Source organism: Protopterus annectens, chromosome 2.part2 (assembly GCF_019279795.1).
Source record: "Protopterus annectens isolate FY-2018-M chromosome 2.part2, PAN1.0, whole genome shotgun sequence".
Lineage (NCBI taxonomy): Eukaryota > Metazoa > Chordata > Ceratodontiformes > Protopteridae > Protopterus > Protopterus annectens.
In genome coordinates this window covers 1083309111-1083327196 of record NC_056730.1, presented here as the reverse complement: position 1 = coordinate 1083327196, position 18086 = coordinate 1083309111, and the positions used below count along the sequence as shown (strand labels likewise).

The 18086-nt window shown below is 41.2% G+C and overlaps 1 protein-coding gene across 1 annotated transcript in view; it reads left to right on the top strand.

Annotated features, from left to right (window-relative positions):
- GNE (glucosamine (UDP-N-acetyl)-2-epimerase/N-acetylmannosamine kinase) overlaps positions 1 to 17397 on the top strand; it is an 852948-nt gene extending 835551 nt beyond the window's left edge. The window contains exon 12 of the mRNA XM_044064307.1: positions 16709 to 17397. Coding sequence (XP_043920242.1) covers positions 16709 to 16944 — 236 coding nt within the window. The 3' untranslated portion in view covers positions 16945 to 17397. The remainder of the gene's footprint in view (positions 1 to 16708) is intronic.
- Positions 17398 to 18086: the final 689 nt, after the last annotated feature.

The following is an 18086-nucleotide window of genomic DNA, read 5'->3' as shown; positions in this document are numbered from 1 at the left end:
TTTTTGTAGATACCATTAGTAAGTTTACTAGCTTTTTGAAGTTTACATGGGACTTCCAGGAGAATGACATCTCCTTTTTGAATGTGTTATTATCTAAAAACTATGATTTACACACATTTACATCTAGGATTTATAGGAAATCCACATATTCAAATTCTTTCCTACATTTTTCTAGCTGCCATCCTTTTCACCAAAAAAAGAGGTATTATTAAAGGACAGCTTGTTAGGGCAGCTAAAATGATAACTTTAGATAGGGATTTTGTGGATGAATGTTCTGTGTTGAGTGACATGTTTAGAAAGCATGGGTACTCTAGTAAATTAATTGAGGAACTTATTGATGAAGTTTCTTATAAAAGAACACATGGTTTTTTGAAACCAATCCTTAATGTTAATTTTCCATCTGAGGATGGTGGGTCGATTTTTTTGATTGATGTTCCTAACACTCCTCATTTGTCCGGTTCTGTTACTGAACAAATAGACAATGCGAAAAGTGATTATGAGAAATTAAGTTTCATCACCACTTTTTCAAGGGACGCTTTGTCTTTAAAATTTATTCTCAACAAAAATAGTTTTTTATTTCTAGAAGACAGTCTCTTAAGAAAACATGTTGGAGAGTACCCACTTGTGACATTCCGTAAAGGTAGAAACCTTAAATCAATTCTTGAAAGAAGTAACAATAAATGTTACCTGCCTCATTGTGGAATGTTTAAGTGTGGGTTCTGTCACTGGTGTAGACTTGTTTTAGTGACTAACAATTTCATTATTAATGGGAAGAAATATTTTTTACAGGACAAATATAACTGTAATACAAGAGGGGTTGTTTATCTGGCATTGTGTTCTGTTGTTTATCTGGCATTGTGTTCTAAATGTTCATCATTCTATGTTGGTAAGACAGATAGGCCTCTTAAAAATCGGATGTATGAACATTTTTATGCCATTACAAAAGGAAACATTAATAATGCTTTAGCTAGGCATGTTTTATCTTTTCCGGAACATGAATTTCAGTTTTTAATTATTGATAAAGTATTTGATAATAATAGGGGGGGTCCGGTTTCTCTTCAATTGGAAGAAAAATAACTTTTATGGCAACTAAAATTAAATGCTTGCGTGTTGCCTGGCCTTAATGATACTATCTCTATGATGAGCATTTTAAAATTGAGAGCACAGCTGAGATAGTTATGATTTAGTGGTTATTAATTTAGGTTTATTACTTCATGTTCATTGTCAATATATTTAGACGTTCAGGTTAGTTTAATGATTTTTTAGGTGTGTATTTACACATATTTATCAATTTATATTTGTAATTATCCAAATATGGATTGTTTTTGTGGAGAGTTCTTTTACTTGTAGAAATATTAGTGCTATATATATATATATATATATATATACATATATATATATATGTAGAATTGTTGGGTTTTTTAGGCTGCATGTGCTTTTATGTATTTAATTGGTATAGGAAATGATGTCATCACTTGTTTCCTATTTAAACTTGAATTTTTTGCGCTGTTTTGTCTGAAGAAGTTTACGTACATTCAGTAAACGAAAGCGCTTACGCTACAGTATTTGCTTCCAGTGTGGTTATTTCTCCTTTTTTGTTCTACAGAGTTTATTTTTTCGTTTTGGGTTTTATTGCATTCAGTAGTAATTTTAGCCAGTCTTGTTTTTAGTGTTTGATTCATGCATTCACTAATACCTGATGCCTGTGGTCTACATGGACAATGACATTTTAGAGTGATGCCTAGCATTTTACACAGCGAATCAATTAACTGAGCAGTAAAATGTGTCCCACGGTCCGAATTTATGTGACAGGGAACACCAAAACAAGGTATCAATTCAAAACAAAGTTTCTTAGCAACTGAAATAGCATCATTCTTAGTGCATGGGTAGGCTTCTAACCACCCAGAGAAAACATCAACAGTTAAAACATATTTGAAACGAGCACAAGATGGAAGTTCAATAAAATCCCATTGCAAAGCACAAAATGGTCCCAATGGTTTTGGCAGTGGTTGTGTGGGAGCCATAGTGCCTTTTGAAATGTTATACTGTAAACAAGTGGAGCACGTGCTCAAAAAATGTTGTACAGAAGCAGAAAGTCCTGGGGCAAATCAATCCATTTGGATTTGTTTTATTAGCGCTTGTACCCCAACATGAGCTGGCAAGTGATATGCTTTTATAAGAGAATTTAACATGGACATTGGGCAGATCAGTCTGCCATCTGGATGTTGCCAAATGAGATCAGAACTTTTAAAACAACCTTGAGCCAGCCATGATTTTCTTTCTGATTCTGGAGCTTCATCCTGTAAAGCTTTCAACACTGTAGTATCAAAAGTAACTATCGGTTGCAAAGGCTGCAAAAAATGTCCCTGAACAGTTTGTGAAAGAGCAGCCTGTTTTACAGCCCAGTCAGCAAAATTATTGCCCTTAGTTTCAAAAGAGTTATTAGATTGATGGGCTGCGCATTTAACAGCAGCAATTTCAGATGTTAACTATAAGTCTTGTAACAAGTTATTAATATAAAAATGGTTTTTAACGGGTGACCCAGAGGAAGTCAAAAACCCTTGTTCTTTCCATAGTATACCAAAATCATGAACAACACCATGGGCATAACGAGAGTCAGTATATATAGTAACGGACTTGTCCTTAGCTATTTTGCATGCATTCGATAGTGCCACTAGTTCCGCAGCCTGCGCGGAATTGCTTGGGGGTAATCATGCTGACTGACCAAGCTGCTTGAAATTCTCCGGAGGTTGTTCGTAAGCAGGATCCATCAACAAAGAGAACCAAATCAGGATTTTGCAAAGCAGTGTCATACGAGTGTAACCTAGGAGAAAGAGCAGAGTTAACTACAAGCACACAATCATGTAGTTCGCCCTCATCCGATGTTGGTATTAAAGAGGCAGGGTTCAGTGGTGGGCAGCGTATTACTTGCAGGGCAGGATTATTTATTAAATTCAATTCATATTTAGTAAGGCGTGCATTCGAAAGATACTGTGTTTTAGTTTTCAAAAGTAACGCTTGAACTGCATGTGGGACTGCTAGTATTGTATTATGTCCCAGGGTTAGTGGAGTTGCAGTGTCAACCAAAACAGCAGCAAGCAGCTACAGTTTGTAAGCAAGCTGGGTAACCAGAGGCAACTGGATCAAGCTGAGTGCTATAATAAGCAATAGGCTAGTAGCCTCCAGTGCGTTGCTGGGCTAAGATACCCAAGGCAGTTTTGTTTCATTAACAGCAAAAGAAAACAAATGGTTTTGAATAATCTGGCAATCCTAAGGCAGGAGGATTTACTAAGGCTGTCTTGATAGCCTGAAAAGCCTCATCGTGTTGTGATGTCCAGGGTAAAGGCTCTGTGACATCTTTTTTTAAAGGTTGTAACAGGGGGGCCAAAATTTCCGAAAAATTAGGTATCCACTGTCTGCAGTATCCTGCTAGGTCAAGGAATCCTCGAAGCTGTCTCTGAGTAATAGGGCGTGGGGCCTTTTGAATAGAAGTTATACGATTTGGGAGTATTTGACGAGAACCCATTGTAATAATATGTCCCAAATATTGCACCTTTTCCTGACAAAATTGTAATTTTGATTTATTTACTTTAAATCCGTGCGTAGCTAAAAAGTTTAGCACTAGAAGGGAATCTTCCATACATGAGTTACTGTCTGGCGAGGCTATAAGAATATCGTCTACATATTGGACTAGAACTGAACGTGATAGTAGATGTAGATCCTGTAACTGTCTATGCATCTCTCTAGAAAATAAGGTTGGGGATTCTACATATCCCTGAGGTAATCGAGTCCAAGTATACTGTTGACCCTTGTAGTTTAATGCAAGTAAATACTGACTGTCGGGATGCACTGGAATAGAGAAAAAGGCTGATGAGATATCTATTACTGTGAAACATTTTTCAGTGGGTTTGATACAGCTTAAAATAGTAGCTGGGTTTGGTACAATCGGGAAGACAGGCAAAACAGCTTTGTTAACTTCCCGCAAATCTTGCACAAATCCGTAAGCTTGTTTGCCCGTTTTTTTCACCAGTAATATGGGGGTGTTACATGGACTTGTGGTAGGTACTATTATCCCTTGTCGTTCCAACGCAGAAATAACAGGGGCAATACCAGATATAGTCTCAGTTGTCAAAGAGTACTGTGGCACTCGCTGTAACTTTGCTCCTGGTTTTTGGGTTATTTTTACAGGAGTAGATGAGGTCAAAAATCCGACATCATTGTCATGAGTAGTCCACAGGCGAGAGGGTAAGGAATGTAAATACTTGTCTCTGGTAGGGTTTGACTGAATACACATCATCTGTAAGACGATAGAGTCATCCAAAGCTGCCAGGGTACTATTTTGTTGGTCTGAAGGTACTTGGAGATAAACTCCATCTGCTGTGCAAAAATGGTAGCCCCCATTTTGCAAAGCAAATCCCTTCCTAATAGATTTAAAGGTGCTGAAGGTCCTACTAGGAAAGCATGGTTATCCTGCAGAGGTCCCAAGGTGACTGGGACTGGAATAGTTTCGGAGTATTCAATAGGTATACCAGAGACATCCACCCCTCTAGTTATTTTGTCAGAGAGGGGAACATTCATGGCTGCTTTGCCAGCTAACATGGATTTAGTTGCGCCAGTATCGATTAAAAATGGATAAGGTTTATTTTTAACCAGTAACATAACATGTGGTCCATCCTGATCCACAGCAATAAAAGGACAGAATTGCTGTTGTTTAGGTTCAGGGAACCTTCATTGTGGTTGCTGTCGATTGGATGGTGTCCAACTAGAATTCCACTGTTGTGACATATCATTATATGGTGCAGGTTGTTCTGCCAAATATGGACATTCATTTTTCCAATGGCCTGGTTGGCCACAGTTGAAACATTCTGTCTGATTACTAGAATTCTGGGGTGGAGCCAACTGTGTTCCTGCCAGTTTTGTCTATTCTGATTTCCTGGTCCTTGGCGTCCGCCCCTCCATCTTCCTCGCCCACGTCCTCTACCCCATTGACCAAAAACATTACACATTTGGATTTGTGCTTTTACCAATTTCTCCTGTAAATCTTTGTTCTTTAGCTAAATGGTCGGATAGGTATTGTACCTGCTGGACTAGCTCATGCAAGCCCAAGCTAGGCCAGTTTAAACACACTTCTTTCAATTTGTCCCTTACTTGAGGGCATAGCCCATCCACAAAGGCAGCTGACAGTCCGCTTTGTGCTGGTCCTTCGGTGGGCTATGGGTATCCAGAATATGCCTCAAAGGCTTCAGTGAGTCGATTTAAGTATTCGTCTATAGGCTCATCCTCTTTCTGTATGATTGATTTAATTTTCGACCTGGGGGTAGGTGGCACTATTACAGTGATAGAATCAACTATACATTGTCTAACCACTACAAATCCATTCTCCCCTTGCATATTGTGCTTCAGTATTGGTGTAGGAACATTAGCATGATCCCAGATACGTTTCATGAGATCAGCTGGGACAGCGTATTGGAGGACAGCTCTAACCTCTTCTATAGTAGGATTTTGTAAACAAATATGTCCTGCCAATACGCGTTGAAACTTCACTGGGTTATTACGAATGGGTTATTATGAACAGGCGAAAGTGATTTTGTAATGGCTTGAAAATCAACTGCTGACCACGCCCTAGGCACCACTACTGTAGCCAGTTGTCCTGCATCCCTAGCATGCGCTGGGTTTGGGACTTCTCTTAATGGAAATACTCTTTCTTCATCTGATGGGCTAGTGCCTGATTCAGAGTCAGAGTCTGGATTAGATTTGTCTGGCCCACTGTAATCGTCTTTGTCTTCAATTACGATTGGACATTGTTTGTAAAGTTTACCTTTATGTAAATATATGGCTTTTTTATTATAATATTTTTTTGACAGGCTAGACCTAGGTTCAAAAAGCATTTCATAGTTTCATAGTATAGTACTAGGCTATCTACCCTGGGGCATTTGTAAGCCTAGCCATAGTGATGTGGCTTTTGCCACCCCATGAAATGGTACAGAAATGTACAGAATAAATTTAGAATACTGTGCCTCTGTCTAGTAGTGACACAATGAAGGTCCCCTTATATAATAGAATTAGTTTACTGTGCCCCTGCCTAGCAGTGACACAGATGTGACCCCTGGGGTAAACTTACGATCTCCCATCCACTCATCAAGATTTCTCTTGAAAAGAATCAGTGAGGGGCTCTGCCTAATACGAACTGGGATCTTGTTTCAAAGCATGGGAAGCCTCTGGGTTATGAATCTATCCCTCCATCATGTCCTATTCATACTTGTGCCGAGGTTTAAGTCTTTAGCTCTCGTGGTCCTGATGGATTTGGATTTTTTGAGGTGGAGCATGTCCATCAGATCCTGATTGGACATGGCCTTGTACGTCAGGCAGAGATCACCTCTGAGCAGGTAGTATGCTACTGAATAGAGCTGAAGTTTCTTTAGTCTGGCAGAATAAGACATATGTTGGAGACCCTTGATCCTCTTGGTGAGGTACTTTTGTGGTCTCTCCAGCTGTTGCAAATGCCGGGTGAGGTACATACCAAATGGGGCATTGTACTCAATCATGGGTCTGATGAGGGAGGAATATAGGGGTACAATGACATCCTTGGATCTGGATGTGAATCCCTTCATGATGAGGTGTGCAAAGTAGAATGTTTTTCTAACCACTTTGGCAACGTGGGTGTCAAATGAGAGGTCGCTGTCGACTTGGGTCCCTAGGTCTCTGATTACTTTTTCCGTACTCAGTGGGTTGCTGTCTATGTGATAATTTGTGGGTACTTTCTTCTTCCCAAAGGGGATGACTATACATTTTTTGGCATTTAGTTTAAGGCCGTGACTCCGGCACCAGTTGTCCGTTTCTGTGAGGTCTTTTTGTAGGATGTGTGTGTCTGCTGGTGTATCGACTATGGAGCCTAGTTTGCAGTCATCTGCGAACTTTGTCAGCCACAGCCCTCCCATGTTTGCTTTAACATCTGAGAAATGAATGCCGAACAAGAGGGGTCCCAGGACAGATCCCTATGGGACACCACTTGTGACTGGCTTTGAGTCTGACATTGCTCCAGTGATTTTAACTTTATGGGTTCTGTCCTTTAGCCAGTTTGCAACCCATCTAGTGACATAAGGGTTTACTTGCTGCTGAGCTTATCTATGATGCCTGAGTGGGGTATTGTGTCAAAGGCCTTAGCCAAGTCCAGGTATGCTGTATGGACTGCTTTGCCCTCATCAGTGGCTCTAGTGACTGTTTGGAAAAAGTCAACCAGGTTTAAAAGGCAGGATCTGCCCTTTACAAAGCCGAACTGGGTGGGGTCAAGTGTCTGTAGGTCCCCTATGTCTCTGTTTATGAGTTCCATAATGATTCTTTCCATAGCTTTGCAGACCAGGCTGGTTAAGCTTATGGGGCGGTAGTTTCCAGGGTCTGCAGAGGCACCCCCCTTGTGGAGTGGGACCACTGTTGCTGTACGCCAGTGTTCAGGTACATATCCTGAAGTAAGGCTAAGGTTAAATAGCATTTTTATGTGTGGGTTTAGCTCCTCTTGGAGTTCACGTAACACACAACCCAGGATACCATCAGTTCCCATTGATGCTGTGTTTTTTGCTTTGTTTAGGGCGGTTCTCACTTGGACATCTGAGATGACAGGGAGATTACATTCAGCTGGGATAAGTATTTCTTCTTTTGGGGGTGAAGGAGGGGAGAAATTTGCACTGAACCTTTTGTGCTTTTCTTTTCTGCTGCTTTTTTGTCTTTGAGCGGATTGATCTAGGTGTTTGGTCAGGTCGCTCTATAAGCGGTCTACTAGGTTGGCTTCCCATTGCCTGAGTTCCACTTCCAGAGTCGAGTGTGGTCTGCTCTTCTCCCAGCCGGCCTCCGCCCTCTGTCGTGGAGCTCACTGCTCCGTCTTGAACCTGTGAGGGCTGATATAATGGTGGGGGAAACCAAGTGTTATCATCCTCAGATGATTCAGTTATTTGTAATTTTCTTAATTCTTGTACAGGGTATAATCCCTTAAAGGGCGGTTCCTTTAAGTGTTTACCGTTTGCTACATCTAGATTAGTCGCAGTATGTCGCAGTTCCTTTATCTGCTCTTTTAATTTCTTTTGATTATCTTTAAGACTACTGACGACCAAATCCTTTTCCCTTTCTTTAGCTTTGCACATCCAGTCATTAAAAGCTGCCCAACACAACCCTGGTAATCTTCCTTTCTTTTTTAACTTCCTTTGCAAATTAATCAATATATATTTATTAAAGCTGCCATTTTCAGCAAAGGCAAGGTTACCGTAATTTTTAGTTAGGGCGATCCACTGATTTAAAAACATACAACTGTCCCGAGACACATGACCAAATTTTATTCCTTAGCTCTGTTGGACAAGGCCACTAAGGAATTGGCTGACATTCCTGATTGTGCAGCCAATTGTGACTTCCCTGCTAGCCCTAACCTCACAGGCGAATAGACATTCATTAAGCTGCAGTTATGATGCAGCTGAAGCCTCATCTAGGTCAGCTACATCAGCCTCTGCTCAGCCGCTCCCTGATGACCTCAGGGCCAAACTTATTGATAGACCTTTGGATCACTCTGCCCTGTTAGGTGAAAAAGTGGCAGACCTGTTTAAATCCCTACAACAAAAAGGAAAAGAATTACAGGATCTAAAACACCTCCTGGTCTCACCTATCTCTAAATTCCAGAGGAACTACCTGGCTAAGACCCAGTTTATCAGGAAGGCCTGTAGACATACAGGCCCAAGGTATAGAATACCCCCTAGAAGACAACCCTCTCCATCTAGAGCTTCTCCTTCCTCCAGCCAAAGGCCTTCTTTTCTAGATAGGGCAGGTAGTGTCTGACTGCCTACCAAGCTTTCAAACCGCCACCCCCCATCATCCCTTCCCCTATCTGCCCGTCTCTCTCACTTTCTCCCTGCGTGGTCTCTCATTACCTCAGACAAGTGGGTTCTGTCCATCATACAAAGTGGTTACTTTATGTCCTGGATCACCCCACCATCAAGGCTTGGCATACCTCACCCACCCACCAGTCAATTACCCCTCCTTCGGCAGGTTCTGCAAACCCTTCTAATACAAGGCACTATAGAACGAGTGCCTAAAGAATCAAGAAGAAAAGGATTGTACTCCAGAATCTTTTTGGTTCCCAGAAAAGAAGGACCATGGAGGCCTATTCTAGACCTTTCACACCTCATCATCTTCTTAAAAGTTCCTACCTTCAAGATGCTTACTCTCCCTATCCTCATTCCCTTCTGCTTCCTCAGGGAGTCATGGCAACCCTGGACATTAAGGATGCCTACCTTCACATACCCATAAAACCCACTTTCAGGAAATACCTCAGATTTCTGGCAGGGTCATCCCATTTTCAGTTCTGTGCCTTGCCTTTTGGGTTTTCTACTGCTCCCAGGGTATTTACAAAATGTCGGGCTCCAGTCATTGCTTACTGCAGGATGAAGATGATTCAGATATTCCCCTATCTAGATGACCTGCTAATCCAGGCAGAAGACCAAAAGACTCTACTACTTCACACCCAGACTCTTATTCTCCTCCTGCAGTCCTTAGGATTTCTAATAAACTTGCCAAAATCCCATCTGAAGCCAGCACAGGACATTGTCTTCCTCGGATACAGAATCTGGTAAGACCTTATGAAGGCCTTCCTACCACCAGAAAAGGTGGTGTCCCTGACACACCACCTACTCACTGCCCTTCAGTCCTCAGTGCTGACAGAGAGACGATTTCTGAGACTTCTGGGTTACATGGCAGCCACCACCCCCATGTTGCCCCTAGCAAGAATGCACATGAGGAAACTACAGTGGTATCTACAGTCAGTGTGGACTCAGCACTCCCACCCTCTAGAGTTCAGGGTCCCCCTCCTCTCCTGTTTAAAACAGGAATTAAGATGGTGGGTGGCTCAGGTGGCCCAGAACCCAGGCTTCTCCCTACAAACTCCCAATCCCTCCCAGATAATGCACACAGATGCCTCAGATCTGGGATGGGGAGCAACTCTAGGGCAGAGAAAAGTGCAAGGTTTGTGAACTGACAGAGACAAACTAGACCACATAAACATCGGAGAAATGAGTGCGATCTTCCTGGCCCTCCAAGCCTTCTTACCCTACCTAGAGCAGGGGGCTCTCAAGATATTCACGGACAACACAACAGTCCTGTGGTTATCTCAACAAGCAAGGAGGGACAAAGTCATACCTTCTATGCAGACTAGCTCTGCAGGTGTGGGAACTGGCCAACCCACAGGGAATTACCGTACAGGCAGCCTACATACCGTTCCAACACAACTCCCGGGCAGATTTTCTACGCAGAACTATTTCAGACAACCACAGATGGATGCTTCAAAGAGATGTCTTCCTAAATCTGGTCCACAGGTGGAGTATACCACAAACAGACCTGTTTGCCTCCTCCATAAATAGGCAGCATCCTGGGTACTGCACCAGGACACACGACCCAAGGCACTGGCGACAGATGCCTTCTCGATGACCTGGAAGGGGAAATTTCTGTATGCATTCCCAACCTTTCCCTTAATACAAACAGTGCTGCTGTAAATTCAGCAGGACTCACCAAATATCTTGCTGGTGACCCCCTACTGGCCAAAACAGCAAAGGTTCCCCCTTCTCCTTCATTTGTCCAAGGGCAATCACAAGAAGTTACCCCCCTCAGTGGACCTGCTCACACAGCACAAGGAGACTCAAGTACACCCACAGTGGCAATCCCTGCACTTCACCCTGTGGCTGATAGGATTCTGATCCCCTTCAGACACCTGTACAACAGGGACATGCTAAATGTCCTGCAGGAGGCCAGGAAACCCAACACAAAGAAATCCTATCTCTCGAAGTGGAGTAGGTTTTCTATCTGGTGTCACAAAAGACAGTTGGCCCTGCTAGAAAGCAATATTCCTCTAAACCTGTCTTAACCTATGTGAACTAATGCAGAAAGGGCTGTCATACTCCTCTCTGAAAGCACATTTGTCTACTATCTCTGCCTGCCTCCCTCTGAATCCACCCCTTGCATCCAGACTCCCCACTAAACTGTTCCTCAAAGGTGTACTACACTTGAGACCACCCAGGAAACTGTCTCCTCCTCCCTGAGACCTTAACTATGTATTAGAAAAACTTACTTTAGCCCCCTTTGAGCCAGCAGACAAAGCTCCCATAAAATTCTGCACGTGGAAAATTGTTTTATTGGTAGCTCTGACCTTTGCCAGAAGGGTCTCAGAGTTGCAAGCTTTTATGGCCACACCACCATTTTTAGCCTTCCAACTTGACAGGGTGACTCTCAGGACTTAACCCCTCATTCACTCCAAAAGTAGTGAATGACCTATCCCTGAACCAGGCCATCCACCTGCCTACCTTCTTTCCCAACCCACAGGGGGATAGTGAGAGAGTACTTCATTCTCTAGACATCCACAGAAAACTGAGATTTTATTTTCGTAAAACCAAACCTTTTAGGAAATCTGACCAACTGTTTGTCTCCTTCCACCCCAGAGCCCTGGGGAAAGCTGTAAGCAAACAGACCGTTTTGGCCTGGATCTCCAAGACCATTTCCTTCTGCTACTTACACCATGGAAAGACCTTGCAGGGCAGTGTCAAAGCCCACTCCACCAGAGCCATGGTCTCTTCTGGAGCCTTTTTTAAGGGGCTAGACACTAACTCTATACTTGAGGCAGCCACTTGGTCCTCAATGCACACTTTCACCAAACACTACAAACTGGACCATGTCGCCAGAGCAGGATTTGCCAGGGCTATCCTTCATGGGTTCCTGGAAACATCATCTAGGCCACCTCCCAATTCTCAGTGAGCTTTGGCACTCACCATGTGTAGAATACTGCAACATTGAAACAGGACATAGGAAAGTTGTGTAAAATCTTACCATAACCGTAGATGTTCTTCTCTTCCCAAGTGCAGTATTCTTCCCCCCCCCCCACCCCCACCTTCCCCTCTTGTCAGACTGCACTTACTCTCCTGAATGACACTGGACAAGGTATGCCCTTATAGGACTGGCTCCGACTGGGGCTTTCATATGTTCTGAGGGCTGGTGTGTGCAGATGTCACTTTTATGGCCCACATACCTGCTGCCATGTGAGAAGTCTGACACACCTAGAGGGACTGAAAATCTTTGGAAACCTGGCCAGACGAACTGGAGAGGAGAAGGGTAAACCCATATGTAGAATACTGCAACATAGAAGAGAAAGGACATCTATGGTTATGGTAAGATTTTACACAACTTTCCTATCTTCCTCAAATGGGGTCAGCCTTGCTGCGATCTCTTTGCATGCCCCCTCAACAACAAATGCAGCAGTTTTTTTTTGCCTTGATCCCACCTCAGGTGCAGCCACCAACAGATGCTCTAGTTCATGCTTGGCCCGTCAGTCTACTTTATGCATTCCCTCCAGTACTCGTAATTCCCAAATAACCTTCAGAAAGCACACCTGTTGAAGAGCAAAGAAATCCTCATTTCTCCTTTCTGGCCTTGCCAGGTCTGGTTCAAATTCCTTTGATCTCAACTGATCTGCATGCCATGGACACTGGAACCATTTCCAGATCTATTGTCTCATCCCTCAGGGGAGATTCACCCAGATCTTCAAGGCATGCAGTTGACTCCATGGTTTCTGCAGTTCAAGTAATGGCTAGACATTCCAAGCTTTCATCCCCAGTCCAAAGGATTCTGATTTCTTCCCACAAAATATCTACCAGAAAAATCTGCAAGAGTAAGCGGAAAATATTTTCCATCTGGGCTCAGCAAAAGCTAATAGATCTCTTTACAGCTGCTATTCCAGTAGTATTGAATTGTCTGGCTTTTCTTTCTCAAAATGGAGCCAGCTATTCCACTGTAAAAGTTCAGTTGGCATCTATTTCATATTTTCACATTGGAGAGAATTCTTCCTCTCTAGCTTCATCAAAACTCTGCAAGTCTTTTCTTAGAGGTGTCTTCTTACTTCTTCCTCCAATCAAAGATCCAACTCCCCCGGGACCTAATTTTGATTTTACAAGCATTAGTTCTCTCCCCTTTTGAACCTGCAGCTAGGGTAGATTTGAAGTTTTCCTGGAAAACAGTTTTTTTTTTTGTAGTTATCACCTCAGCAGCAAAGTTTCTCTATTGCAAACCTTTTCATCTAAACTTTCTTATTTAAATTTCCATAAAGATAGGGTATTCTTGCAGACCAATCCTTCCTTTTTACCTAAAGTTGTGACAGAAAATATCAGTCAGTGTATTAACCTACCAGTTTTCTTTGTAAATTTTCAAAATAAGGGCAAATACACACATCTCCTTGCTGTTCATAGGCAGTTGCATTTTTATCTAGACAGGACAAAATCTTTCAGGAAATTTGATCAACTATTCATATCCTTCTCAGATGTTTAGAAAGGGACAGCAGTTGCTAAATCCACACTGGCCAAATCGCTACAAGATTGCATTTCCTTTGTTTATTCTTTGAATGGTATTCCTTTGGATGTGTCAAAGCTCATTCTACAAGATCTATGGCGACATATCACGCCTTTTGCTGAAGGGTATGACTTGATGACATTTGTGCGGCTGAATCTTGGTCAAATTCTCATACCTTTATTGCACATTATAAATTGGACATAATTTCCAGGAATATAGCTGCCTTTGGCTTGCAGTGCTCCAGAATATCCTTCCAAGAGGGCCATCCTAGTTTTTTTGTAGCTGGGGACTCTGTCCCAAAGGTTGAAGAATGAATGAAAATTGCATCATCAGATAAAGAAGTTATGTACATACCATAATGTTCCATCTGTGTTGTCCATTTTCATTCTTCCTGAACTTCCCCACCCTCCTTCCTCCTGTCCATAATTATGAAAGACCTAATGGAGATACTAGCAGGAACCACTTTGCCTATTTTGAGTCCCTGAACTGTACTCACTGTATCCTTTAGTTCTGTATTGGTGGATATGTAATTACTTTTAAATTTGTTAGTATAGATATTTTCTGCGTATATATTAGCAGCAAACTCAATCGGAAGTAATCGGGGGGAAATGAGGCATTATGGGATGGAGAGATGGAGCTCGAGCTTCAAATCCAAAGATTGTAAAGCATCTGAGTTGAATCCGAGGGTCAGATCTGAAACCCACAGGTTGAGGAAGAATGAAAATGGACAACACAGATGGAACTTTATGGCAAGTACATAACTTCTTTTTTCTATCATGGAAAACATTTTTTTGGTAGCTATCACTTCTGCAAGGAGAATATCCAAACTGCAGGCTCTCTCTTTTAAATTTCCATACATAATTTTTTTGTCAGGACAGGGTTTTTTTTGCAGACTAACCCTTCTTTTTTTTTTACCTAAAGTGGCTTCAGAGAATAAGATTAACCAATCTATCAATTTACCAGTCTTATTTCCAAACTTTAACAATAAGGGAGAATACAAGCTACACCTCCTGGATGTGTACAGACAGTTACGTTTTTATGTTGATAGAACTCAACAATTCTGAAAATCATATCAGCTTTTTGTTTCCTTTTCTTCCAAGAAATTGGGTTAGCCAGTGTCTAAAGTCACTCTAGTCAAATGGATAATGGATTGCATCTCTTTGATCTATTCACAAAAAGGCATAACATTACCTAAGCCTCCCAAGGCTCACACAAACCAGATCCATGGCTAATTCATATGCTTTGTGGTCCAGAACATCTATTGACATTTGTGCTGCATCTACATGGCCCAGTGCTCATGCTTTTTTCTCATTACAAATTGAATATTACTTTTAGAAATAGAGCATCCTTTGGTTCAATGATGCTCCAGAATATCCTTCCATGAGGGCCATCCAAGAGCAGTGTAGCTGGAGACTTTGTCCCATACATTGAGAAAGAACGAATAGGACATCAGTTTTAAAAGTTATAGTCTTACCACAACTAGGTATCTGTGTTGTCCATTTTCATTCTTCCTCAACTTCCCTGCCATCCATCTCACATCCAGAGCTGCTTCTCTGTTAACCTGTTGGACTGTAATGGAACCTACAGTTCCAGGTTTGAGCAGTGTCTTTTTTCCTCATATCTTATATCTGTTCATACTATGAGGATTGGGCAGCAAACTCGATCTAGGGCTTTGGTGATACAACAGAGCATTATGGGTACAAGGAGCAGCTCGAAAGCTGGATCCTAAGTCTGAAACAAACTGCTGACTCTGATCCAAATCCATATGTTGAAGAATGAAAATTGCCAACACAGATACCTAGTTATGGTAAGAACATAACTTTTATTTTTTTCAGGAAAGTAGTTTTTGAGCAATCACTTGAACAACCCATTCTTCTGTAGATGCTGAAAACTGGAGAGAATGTATCATACATTCTTTGGATGTTCAGTGTTAGTTATATTTCTTCTTCACATCTGTGAACATAGGAGTATGTGCCACTAGTTTAATTCCTTTGCTTCTGATAAAGAGGATTTTGCTGTTACCAGACCGTTATTATCCATGCAGATTACCAAGATATTTGTCTTACGTCGCAAAATGGTCAGGTGGTCTTTGACCATTGCAGTTCAGAACATTCCTGAAAGTGACTGCCTACCTCTAGCATTTATTTCAGGAAGGCGTCCATTGAGGATAGATGTACATTAGCGTGGACCTTTTAGTACAGAAGTGCATCTTTCAGGGCATTCTACCTTGAAATCTGCTTGCAGCATTTTTGTGTTCTTTCTACCCTTGTTTTGCAGGCGTCAGCTGTGATGTGGCAGCAGGACCTCAAGTAAATTAACTTCAGCCAGGTTTTTCATTTTATCATTTTTGTTGTTTTAAGTATAACCTGTTTGATTAGGATTCAAGAACTGAGGATCGCAGTGCTTAAATATCCCTCAACCCAACTAGAAAAAAATTTGTGCACAGACCAAGGGTGTCCACAGTCTAACCATGTAAGCCTGAAATTTAAGAGGAGCCGTAAGAAGGCAAAGAAGTGTTCAGCCCATTTCACTGTAACTCCTTAAAATCGTTTGCTCTGGTAAGTACTCAGTTTTATTTTATTTTTTGTTTATAAATTCTTACAACAGCAGGGATTCCTCTTGAAGTCTGTACTGAGTACTTGAGCAACTTAAGATGGCACAGTGTGGTACCAGTGGAGAAAAGGCACACACTGATCACCAAAAAACAATTGATCCCTTCTAAATGGGGGATGTTTGACTGCTGCAAAAATCAGACTGGGCAAATTGCTTTGAGGTGAAAAAGGCTTATTTTTTTTTATAGTACTGCAAGTACCTCTTCCTCTAAGCTATCTGGTGGCTATCTTATACCACTGTGTTTTTGTTACTGCCACAACAAACAAGACTCATGACTGTAGTGATATAATTTTGATTAAATATCCCAAATATAAGAAGAGTAAACAGTTACCAATGCTCTACAATACTAACATTCCAGCCAAAGTGGAAGTAAACTGTTACAGAACACAGGCTGTAAGATGTGCTTCTTCAATATTTATTGAATTATTGATTTATTTTTGTTTACAGGGATTGTGTACTTATCAATATTGACTAATTTCAGGCTTAGCCTTGGTGAAATACAAAACATTTCATAAACAAAAATACAGGAATTTAAGTGCTTTTAGGGCTTCTTTATTTCCAGTTGAAGTTGTATGAGCAGTCCTAGACTTAAACTTTTAAGGAATATAGTGCAGTGGTAAAACGCTAATTATTTAGTCTAATGTATTATTGCTAGTTTTAACCTTGCTGTGTATGGAAAATGTCAGTTTGATTGTATAAAATGTTGCATTTTAACTGTTTTTTATTTCTCTAGGGGGGCTTGCTCTAGGCTTGGGAGTTGTGAACATCTTGCATACGGTTAATCCATCACTTGTGATTCTCTCTGGAGTGCTGGCTTCTCACTATGTGAACATCGTCCAGGAAGTCATAAGCCAACGTGCTCTGATCTCTGCCCAGTCAGTAGATGTGGTTGTTTCTAATCTTTCGGACCCTGCACTTCTTGGTGCTGCCAGTATGGTACTAGATTATGCTACACGCAGAACATATTAGTTGCTTTGAGGACTTGACAGCCACAGAAGACTTTTTCCTACTGAATTTTTCATCCCTGTTCATTCTGTGCACTTTTTTCTTATCTTTGTTTCCCAAAAGGATAGCTGTTTTTGCAAGAAATACTTCCTGACAGACGGTTTATATTTTGCCAACATTCATTTTCATTTATTAGAAAAAGAAGGCATTTCTTGGACTCTAAACTTCCAAGAAAATATGTTTCAGTACCAGAGATAAAAATAATTTTATGTTTTAAATGTATGTATTTATTATTTTATTTTACTGTAAAAAGAGCTACTTTCTGGTACAGTGTCTGTTTTTGTTCTGTGCTGTGTAAGGATGCCAAATGTAAATTTTAGTAAACCAAAGTATATTTTATATACTGTCTGAACAGTGACCGAGTCTGTATTCCAAGAGATTCTGCAGTTGTCAATAAACTTGACCATGTAACACAGAGCTATTGACAGTATTGGTTAAACAGGAAAACCATGTTTGGCAAGTATTTCAGAAGCATTATTGCAGCTAGTCATCAGTATGTTTCTGGCAAGAAGACCTGTAATATATACCTCTCAACTCAGAGTTAGTACACAGTGAATTTCTAATTTCTTATGCAGAATGTTGAACTTTTCATTGTTAGTTGGTAGTGAAATGTATGGCCCTGATCAAGTTAATCAAATGGTGTGTGTCATACTCTTTATGGGCAAAGCTAGTTGCAAACTGTCTGCAGAAAAATGAATGGTACATAATATCTGAGACATAGTTGTAAATAAATTGTATTTTCGGGGGAGGGGGTATGAAACTTTGTGATGCATAGTAATATTCTTTGTCTTCCCAGCCCGTCACGTCACTTGGATTTTTCCAGCTCTGTTGCATCTGTCCATAAAGATGGAAATGTACAGATGCTAGCATCATTTTATGGGCTCTTGTAGGGGGGGGGGGTTCTTAATTTTCCCACCACTTCTTTTGTGGAACTGGGGAGAGCTAAATTATGAATTACAATGCACATTTGCAGTTGCATGATTTTGTGACCCTTCTGACTGAATAGCTTAGACTGTTAAACCCCACTTTCTGACATTAGATGGCAACGCAGCACAGAGTTTACAGTCATTTTTGTTTTGGCACTTGTTATCCTGAGATGTTCAGTT